The 8960-nt window shown below is 58.5% G+C and overlaps 1 protein-coding gene across 1 annotated transcript; it reads right to left on the reverse strand.

Annotated features, from left to right (window-relative positions):
• Positions 1-744: 744 nt before the first annotated feature.
• Positions 745-8589, reverse strand: LOC104074347 (hepatoma-derived growth factor-related protein 2; the record flags this gene model as incomplete). The annotated part of the gene is made up of 15 exons (XM_009574429.1): positions 745-838; positions 1046-1169; positions 1932-2145; positions 2240-2341; positions 2573-2643; positions 3012-3082; positions 3609-3703; positions 4410-4695; positions 4794-4869; positions 5081-5228; positions 5469-5540; positions 5709-5825; positions 6245-6424; positions 8292-8430; positions 8513-8589. Coding segments are annotated over 15 exons (1866 nt in total), but the record flags the coding sequence as incomplete, so codon positions are not given.
• Positions 8590-8960: the final 371 nt, after the last annotated feature.

The following is an 8960-nucleotide window of genomic DNA, read 5'->3' on the forward strand; positions in this document are numbered from 1 at the left end:
TTCAGTCCCTCCCCGGCTGAGATAGGAGAGAGAGAATAGACAATTTTTACTCTGTTTTTAACCCAAAACCTGGTGCCCAGCGCTGCTGCCTCCCCTGGAGCAGAGGGATCTGGCTCCAGCAGCTGTCTCCGGCCGGAGAGGTGGTGATGGTGGGGAACGGGGAGAACCCCCGTGTCCGAGGCAGAACCCAGCACGGGCGCCGGAAAATCAAGCAGAAAGCAGCCCAGTTCGGCTGTCCCGTTTCCCTCGCTAGGGCCCGGCTGGGACACCCATGGGTGCCTGGTCCTGGCTTGTAGGGTAGGCCAGGGCCAGAGGGAAGGGGGGGACCCGTGGGGGCATTTTCCAGTCCTGGCCCTGGGCAGGGGGATGCTCCTGTCCTCCCCTTGTCACAGTCAGCGATGCCTCAAGAAACAGACACTAGGGCTCCTTGTGTTTTTCATTAAAAAACCCTTTATATTCATTTCATGTTGGTTGAAATCACAAGAAATCAGGGAGGAGGGAAAAACAAACAAACCAAAACAAAAAACCAAAATAACAAAAAAAAAAAAAAAAAGAGGGGACAAATACAGACAACCAGCACAGCCCCCCCTGCGGTCGGTGCTTTTGCGGGGCCAGGGGCACAGGACAAGACCTAGGACATCAGCTACTGTGTGACTTAGTGAAGTAACTCAAGCAGGGGACGAGGCAGAGGCCGGTCTCCCTTCGTAGCCCCTCCGCCTCCTCCTCTGGGCGGAAGCCGCTTCCTCAGCTCTCCTCCGCGTCATCCACAGCCTCTGATTCCCTGTGAGCCCTCTCCTGCTCCGGCCCAGCTCTCTCGGCCTTGGGATAGTCCTGCACGCTGCTGGGGGAGAGCACAGGCATTTCAGCAAGCATCTCCCCTGCCTGTCTTTGCCCCTCTCCTGTGCCCCAGGCTCCTTCCCAAGCCGGGAAAAGCCCAACACAATCCACGGAGACCCCCCAAATCGTCCACGCAAGAGCCCAGCTTGCACATGCATCAGATCCAGGGAAGCTCCCAAGCCCCCAGCTCTGCCCCTCGCACGCTCACTTGTTACGGATCTCCTCGGTGGATGCCTCTGGCTCTCCAGCTGCCGGCCCTTGGCTTTTGTCCTTCTCCTCTGTGCCCTCTGCTTTTTGGGACAGGGATTCACCATTCACAGGACCCGACAGATCTAAAGGGAAGAGAGAGGCTCAGACACTCAGGTGCCCACACCGGACCTCGTCCACCTTGACCCACGAGGGGCTGGGCAAGCCAAGGACCCACGGCCGCAGGTTGTCCCCATCCAGGCAAGGGACACCCAGCTGAGACCAAGGGGACCCCAGGTCTGGCCTGACCCCGATAGCTACCAGAAGGGCCCCAAAGACTCCATCCCCCAAGCCCAGAAGCAGGCATCAGAGCGGATTTTCCCCACCAGCTCCTCGGGGAAGGCTCTTGCAGCATCACCAGGACGTCCCCAGGCCAGGACCCAGCTTCGATGGTGGAAGATCCCAGTCACCAGCTGCCTGCGCAAGAGCCTGAGCCAGAGTCCAAGGGCGTTTCTGCATTCCTCCGTCTCCCCGGTGCCTTGGACCAGCACTCAAGCTGGTAGCGAGGAGCCGTCCTGGCCCAAAAATCAGCCCAGAGGCACCCAAAGCCAAGGCGTGGGCATCGAGGTTTGCCCTCTGCTCTCACTGCCGTGACTGTTCGATATGCAGTCCTTTCCCACTCTTGGCACTCCAGCGAACAAGGGACTGGAGGTGCCATGCATGGCTGCCAATCCCCTCCACTGCCGAGGCCAAGAGCCACCCCTGTTCATGTCCCCAGTGCCCAATGGGATGTGCTGTGTCCCTGTTTGTGTCCCCAGTGGGATGTGCCATGCCCAGAGAAGGGCCCCAGGATCGCTATGTGCCCGGACAGAGCAGGGAACTGCCCCAAGACGTTCAGGGAGAGTTACCAGCATTCGTCTCCTCTTCCCCCTTCTCATTCCGTGTCTCCCCTCCCGACAGCTTCTCCTGGCCCTTCTCCGCCTCCCCCTTGTCCTTCTCAGACCCAGCTTTGTTGGCTTTATGGATCGCCTCCATCTTTGGTCCCAGGACGCGTGACTTCAACCGGGTGTAGACTTCAGCAGCTTTCTCCATCACGTCCTTGTTTGCTTTATAGCGACGGATCTGCACCAGAAAGAGGGAGGGACGCCCTTAGAGCTGGGGTGACCCAAGCATGCTCCTCGCTCCCTCCAGGCAGGGACTCAGCCCTCTGCCCTACCTTTTTCAGCGTAGCCACCACGTCAGTGTGCTTCTGGAGGATGTGAGAGGTGACCTGGAGCGTGCCCAGCTCCTCTAGTGCATTCAGACACCGCTTGATGTCCTGCAAGGACAGTACCAAGATCAGAAACTGCCTGGAAGTCTCCCTGTGGGCAGCCAGGGCAGCGCTGCATGGAGCACGGTCCCCTAATGCCACCCAGCATCCCTAAAGTGAAGAGGAGGCTCAGCCGGGCTGAGCCCCCCCAGGTACTGCAGCTGGGCAAGGCTGACACAGTGGCTGAGGACACTATGAGCAGGGACCTCCCAGGCCAGGCCAATGCTCTCGGGCACTCACCGGATTATCCACCTTCAGGGCAAACTTGATCTCGCTGTGAAGTTTCTGAAGCTTCTCTTCGACTGTGGGCTCTGGAGCAGCAAGAGAGACAGGCCGAGAGATCAGGCCACCGGAGGAGAGCACAGCACTACCCGGAGCCCGGGACCTCTCCCCCAGCAAGGGTTTGGCTTCCTCCTGCATCTCCAAGGTCAAACACAGCCCCGGGGGCCTCTTTGAAGAGGATGGGTTGGGATGTGCCAAAATCAGGAAGAGATGTATGTAGGGAAGCTCACTGTCTTTTTACACCCTGTAAATACTTTCCAACACGATGTCAGGACCACAGCAGTGCTGGGAAGGGCCCTGTGGGAAAGATCCCTGCTCTTCCTTGGGATGGGGGAGCCAATCCTGGCTCCCTTCTCTCCCTGTCCTCCCCTCTGACAACGAGCAACGGCGCTCTCACCCTTTTTCTTCTCCATCCTCCTTTCGGGGATCAGCTCAGATTTCTTCCGGCCTCGTTCTACTTTCAAAGGTCTGTGGGAGGTAAAGGAAAGAGGTAAGATCATTCAGGTGAAAACACCCGCTTGCCACTGGGCTAACACGAAGGGTGACAGCACAGATGAGCGCATTCCCCCGGCCTGCCCGACAGCGCAAGCCAGGCAGCAGAGCCCTGCCACACTCCACCCACGCTTTCACACACATCTCCCAGCTCGCAGGCAGACAGGAGCCCTGAGACAGCAGCTCCCCCATGCTCCAGCTTCCCAGGATTGCAGAAAGGCAGAGCCCCAAAGCGATACCCTAAGGATCTTCCCCTGCGAGATGTAAAACGCCAGGGAAGCTCAGCCTGGTGCCCCCGACACCTCCTCCCCTTCAGCTCAGACAAGAGGGGAGGAAATAGCCCAGCCCCTCCATGGGCGCTGCTGGCCCAGGGGCAGCTCCATGGGGAGCCCCATCCCCATCCCCATCCCGGGGTGTCAGCTGGGGAGGGCTGGGCAGCAGCAGAGGAACAGCTCCATCCCCAGAGGAAGAAAGCGCCGATGCGAGGAGGGGAGATGCTGACTTGTTCCGTGGTTTCTCCTCTGCTCGGCCCCTCTTCTCCTTCTGATTCGGTTTCCTTGACAACTCCGAGGGCTGCTTCTTTGCCGGCTTCTTTACCTTGGAGGAGAGAACAATGCAGGCAAGAGCAGCAGAGCCCTCCCCGCTGCGGGAGGCAGGCAGTGCCACGGCCCCGGCTGGGCACGATCCAGCACCCATTACACCACCGCTGCAAGTCGGTTTGGGTGCAGGGGCATGGGATAAAAAAGTACTCAGGTTGCAGTACAGCGGTGTCCTGCTCCAGAAATAAATATCCTGGTACCTAAAGTGGCCAACCCAGCCTGCAGCACCCAACTGGCAGACCCACACATCCTTCCAGACCTCAAGATCTTCGGGCTGCTTTCCTGGTTCCCCCTCCGCAGAGAGGAACTCGCCAGGCTAAAAGGGCGACCTTGCCTCTGACCACAGGCAGCATGGTTCCTATGAGCCCTCTGTAACCCTTCCCTGTGCTTCAGCTGAATCCGGCTGATGCTCCTCCAGGCTCTGCGGAAGGCAGCAGAGCAAATCCGATGACTGTGGTGGGAGGGAGAGCATCATGGAGATGCAAAACTCAGAGCTGGATGGAGCGTCCTGGGCCAGGAGAAGAGCTCCCATTTAAAAGGCATGGATGTGCCTACGGACACAACCCTTCCCAGTGCTGCGTAGGCAACCCCAGGGTAACGCAAGACTGAGAGCAGGTCCCTTCCATTCCTGGAGGTCCCTGCTGACTTCACCCGAGAGGATGGGCTGTCTGTTTGCCCCCAGCTCCCCACAGCTCTGTACTTACCTCTTTCTCCAGCTCCAGTTCAGAGTCCGAGGAGGACGGGGCCTTGGCCCGACCTTTCCGGCCCTTTTTGGCCACTTCATCCTCTGCACTGCTGTCTGAGTCCGAGTGCATCTCCTCGCCCTTCTCCGCTTTCTCCTTCCTCTTCTCTTTCTCCTCCTTCTCCTGCTCCCGGAGTCGACGGATCTCTTCCTCCTGCTCCCTCTTCCTCTTCTCTTCCAGCTCCCGCCGTCGTTCTTCATCTCGCCTCTTCCACTCGCTGATGCGGTCCACGTCGCTATCGCTATCACTGCAAAGGACAGAGCACGCTTGGACCCCTTGTGCGAAAGGGAGGTGGGTGACCCTCCAGCCCAGCCCTGAGGGTGACAGCGTCCCAGCTGATCTCACCTGTCGCTGCTGGAGCTGGTTGGGACACGCTCGGGTTTCGGCTTCCTGCCACGGGGCTTGGGAGGGGGTTTCTCAGCTGCAAGACAATGGGGAGATGTTCATCAGGAGCTTTGGCTGTCCCTTTGTTAAAAGAGCCCCAAATCAGTGGGGCAGAGGGCTGTTCAGATACAGGCTGGAAGGTGTCCACAACAGAAAGGGACCCCAGAGCCTCGGGAGCCCCCAACCTCAGATGTTCTCCAGTCCCCTGAGGAAGCCCGCAGTGGCAGAAGCAGCTTCCTTGGCATTACCTGGCTTCCTGCCCCGTGGAGCCTTCTTCACAGACACATCCGAGTCTGAATCGGAGTTGGAGTCCGACTTGGTCATGTCCACAGTCGCGTTTCCCATTTCTGAATCCGAGTCCACTTTGGAGTCTGAGTCGGAGCCGGACTCCACTTTCTGCAGGCACAGAGTGGGGTAGGACTGGGGGGGTGGCAGCAACTCAGCAGCGTGCCCCAAAACACAGCAGCATGGGGGACAACCAGGTCACTGAGGCATCAGCAAGGTCCCTCCCAGTGCTGAACCTACACCCAGCCCATGGCAGAGCCCTGCCACCCCCCAGCCCCACTCCAGGCAGCGCAGACCCCAGACTCCTCTCCAGCTTCCCTTCCGCTGTACTGCAGACTAGGGGTCTTTTACCTTCTTCTTCCTCCCCCCTGCTGGCATCCTCCGGGGAGCCCTGGCCACTGGCTTCTTTTCAGGAGTGAAGTCCTGGCGGAAAATAGAGATATGAAGAAATGGGGACCAGTCTCATGATGGTTTCAGAAGCCAGTCAAGTTCTCCCAATCCACTGCCCTCCTAGACGGCGATGCTTTTCCTCCAGCCCTTTCCCCATCACTCTACCGGCATCCATACAAGTGTATCCCAAAACCCTCTCACCTGGTCGCTATTTTTTTCCGACTCAGAAGATGTTTCCGAGTTCTCCTCTTCTGTCAGGGAGGGGCTGCCCTGGTCCAGGTCACTGGAGGATTTCCGAGGCCGTTTTGCCACCGGCATCTGATATCCAAGAAGTGACAACGTGAAAGAAGCCCACTCCCCCTCCACGCACAACAGAAAGCCAACGCTTGCTGGGAAGCGGCTTTGCCCAACTATTCCTGACCTGCCCTGCAAGAGCAACCATGTGCACTCAGAAGAGATCTGCAGCTCTAGTCTCTTCTCCTGACTGCAAACCACACCAGGACTTGGCCATCCCACCATCTCAGAGAAAATGTGAGACAGCTGCGAGACCCCCAAACATGCACTGAACCCCATTTCCCACCAGAGAATCCAGAGGGAGTTGTTTTCTTCAACACCTCCTGCCACGGTGGGTTTGACCTGCTGCATCGTGGACCAAAGCTCGGTGGTGGACCCAACAACCTCCTGACCAGGACACCCTCCTGTCCCTGCTGCATGGAACTGCCTCAGCCCACACTCACTTTCATAGCCAGTGATTTTCTCTTGAGCCCACTATGGTCGCTGCCTCGATCCGAGTCCTCATCGCTTTCCATTTTCTCTGCGGCGACTGCAGCCATGGCAGTGTCTTCCTCATCGTCACCTGCATCACTTCCCCCCATCGGGTCATTCTCGGGAACATCGCTGTCCGAGGAGCTCGCAGGCTAAAGACAGCGGAGAGGAGGGTTGTGTTATCACCCCAAGGGGCCTGTGGTGTATCGGGGGGAGAGGAGAAGGGGCACAAAAGGGTGGCGAGCGATGGACAGCAGCGCTGAGCAGAGAGGTGTGCGTGCAAAGGAGTGTGGGGCAGCCTCCCCTCCCAGCACAGAACCCTTCAGCGTGGCTCTGGGGCAGGGGGACAATGTGACCAGCCCTTCAACAAGGATGCTCAGTTGACCCCCTTCTAATTCCCCTCCACCCCCTTCCCAACGCCCTTCACGCACCACCCAGAGATCACGAGCAACACCTTCCCTCTGGATCCCCCAGCTCGGCTTCCACCCGCTGCTGCTGCCTCGCTGCCCTCTCGCCCCCATCCCCGCGCTCTGCCAAAGACCCCTGGAGAAGCCTAGACCTGACAGCCCCTCCTGGGTGAGCAGACCCCAGCCCTCCTCTGCCCTAATGGCGCCAGACAAGCAGGGCTGGGTGGCTTGGTTCAGCCTCTCCTTCGGCGTCAGGGAGCAGCCGTTCTCCTCCAGTGGGCTGGCCACCAGCCCTCAACTTGGGTCAGGCCTCTTCCTTCTCAGATGGCTTCACCCCACAGCACATCGCACACCTTCCCCACAGGAAAGGTCCACACAAGAAGTCCAGCGTGGCAGTCACCACTCTTCCCAGTTGGGATCTCCTGTGTCCTGCTCCCTCACTCCCACGTAGAGAAGGTCTCCTGGCTTCTCACCAGCCCATCATGAGGTTCCTCATGCAAGGACATCGCACCCAAGGTGTTTCCTAGAGCTGGGATTCTTCCAATGCTGGAGCTTTCCTGCTGGAAAGCCTCTCCTCGTCCTTGATTGTTCCTGGCACCTCCTTCATTTAGGTCACAAAACCAAAAAAGACCTCTACTTCAGTCTCTTCTTCTGCTCCTCCAGGCATTTTGGCCACAAAATGCAGTGGGCGTTGGTGAACCCAGAGCCCGGCTGGGGCCATTGGCATCACCTCGATCCCTCAATCGCAGCCCTTCACCAACAGGTTTCTTACCCCTGCTGAGAGTTCACAGTGGAGTCCCTGGACAAAGCTGCCTCCCTCACCATCACCAACCTCCCGCCCTGCCGCTGAAGTTGTTTTCCAGGATTTCAAGCATCTCCATGTCTCACCTTACCCTACGTCTGCGGTCTTGGGTCCAGCCATCTCCCACAGCTACTCAAACCGCATCCTCTCTCCTGCACTGGCAGCGGCACAGCCGGCGGGGCTCATTCCCTGAGCCTGCCTACCTCTAGACCACCTCGTCCTTGTAGCTCACCTTAAAAACCTTCCTCTGCCTCTTCAGACCAACTGCCTATGAAGCTGCTTTGGACGCCTTCTTTGAAGATTGCTATACAATAAATTGCATCACACAATTATGGTTATGAAATGCCCATGCAAGCAATCAACAGCAAAGCGCCGTCTCCTGGCCTGCTCTGAAACCCGCTGAAGGAGCAGCCCAGTGGCTTTTGGCTCAGGACCTCAGAAATGGATGAAGAGGGGGACTGCTCAACACTCCATGCGCAGGTCTGGGAGCCGGGGACAAGCAAGCCTCAAGTTCTCGCTCTGACAACGAAATCCTCCGTGGTTTTGGGCAAGCGGCACAAAGCACATCCCTGGTTCCACCTTGAAGATGGGGCATCTTCCTCCAGAGGAGGAGGAGGAGGAGGGCTGATTCCCTCAGGAAGGGAGAGGGCAGGGAAGGGAAGCTACTGCAACCCCGAGAAAGCCGATCTGTAAGCTAGAAGCGCGTAGGCACTGCAGCAATGAGAAGCAGATAAAGGAGAGCGACTCGGAGGAAAGGAGAGATGGAGGCGCCGGCAGCCCACGTCCTCGCTGCCCCCCCCCCGCACTCACCGGAGGGGCACTGTAACTGGCGTGAGGGTTGTTCTGGATTTCCCACAATCCCTCGTTGAAGCCTTTTCTCTTGTTTGGTTTCCCATATTTGTCTTTATATTTTTCATAAGGGAAGAGATCTTTAGGGCCCAAGAAGGCGCTGGAGAGAAACAAAGCAGAGGTGAGCCCGGAGCAGAGGCAGCGGGGCAAAAGCCCAGAGGGGGAAGCGAGGCAGCGCTTACGTCTCGTGGGTGCCGAAGAAGAAGATGGGGTACTTGTTCGGTGGGGGTTTCACAGCGCCGTCCGCGATGTCATCGATCTGAAAGGAAACCCAAAGCAGGAGGTGGTCAGAGAGAGTGGCTTGAGCACGTCCTCTGCGAGGCACGTCAGGGCATCCGGCACCCACACCCGCTTGGAGGCAAGCACGGCAAGAAAGCACCCGGACAGGGACCTTGCTACGCACAAGAGTCCCACTGCGGCGTCAGGGCCCAGCGGGATCTCTAGAAGAGTAACAGAAGGGATCCGGCACGGATGCTCTACGACTAGAGCTTGGCGCAAGGTCGTCTCTCCACTGCCAGGCTCAACACCCAGGGAAACGCGGGCCTTGTGCTACTCCCCAGAGATCCATCGCACGAGCTGCCTCGGGGGGGGATGCCCGAGGGGAGCCCCCTCCAGCCCGGGGTGGGGGGC

Source organism: Fulmarus glacialis, unplaced genomic scaffold (genome assembly GCF_000690835.1).
Source record: "Fulmarus glacialis isolate BGI_N327 unplaced genomic scaffold, ASM69083v1 scaffold31153, whole genome shotgun sequence".
In the NCBI taxonomy this organism is placed as follows: domain Eukaryota; kingdom Metazoa; phylum Chordata; class Aves; order Procellariiformes; family Procellariidae; genus Fulmarus; species Fulmarus glacialis.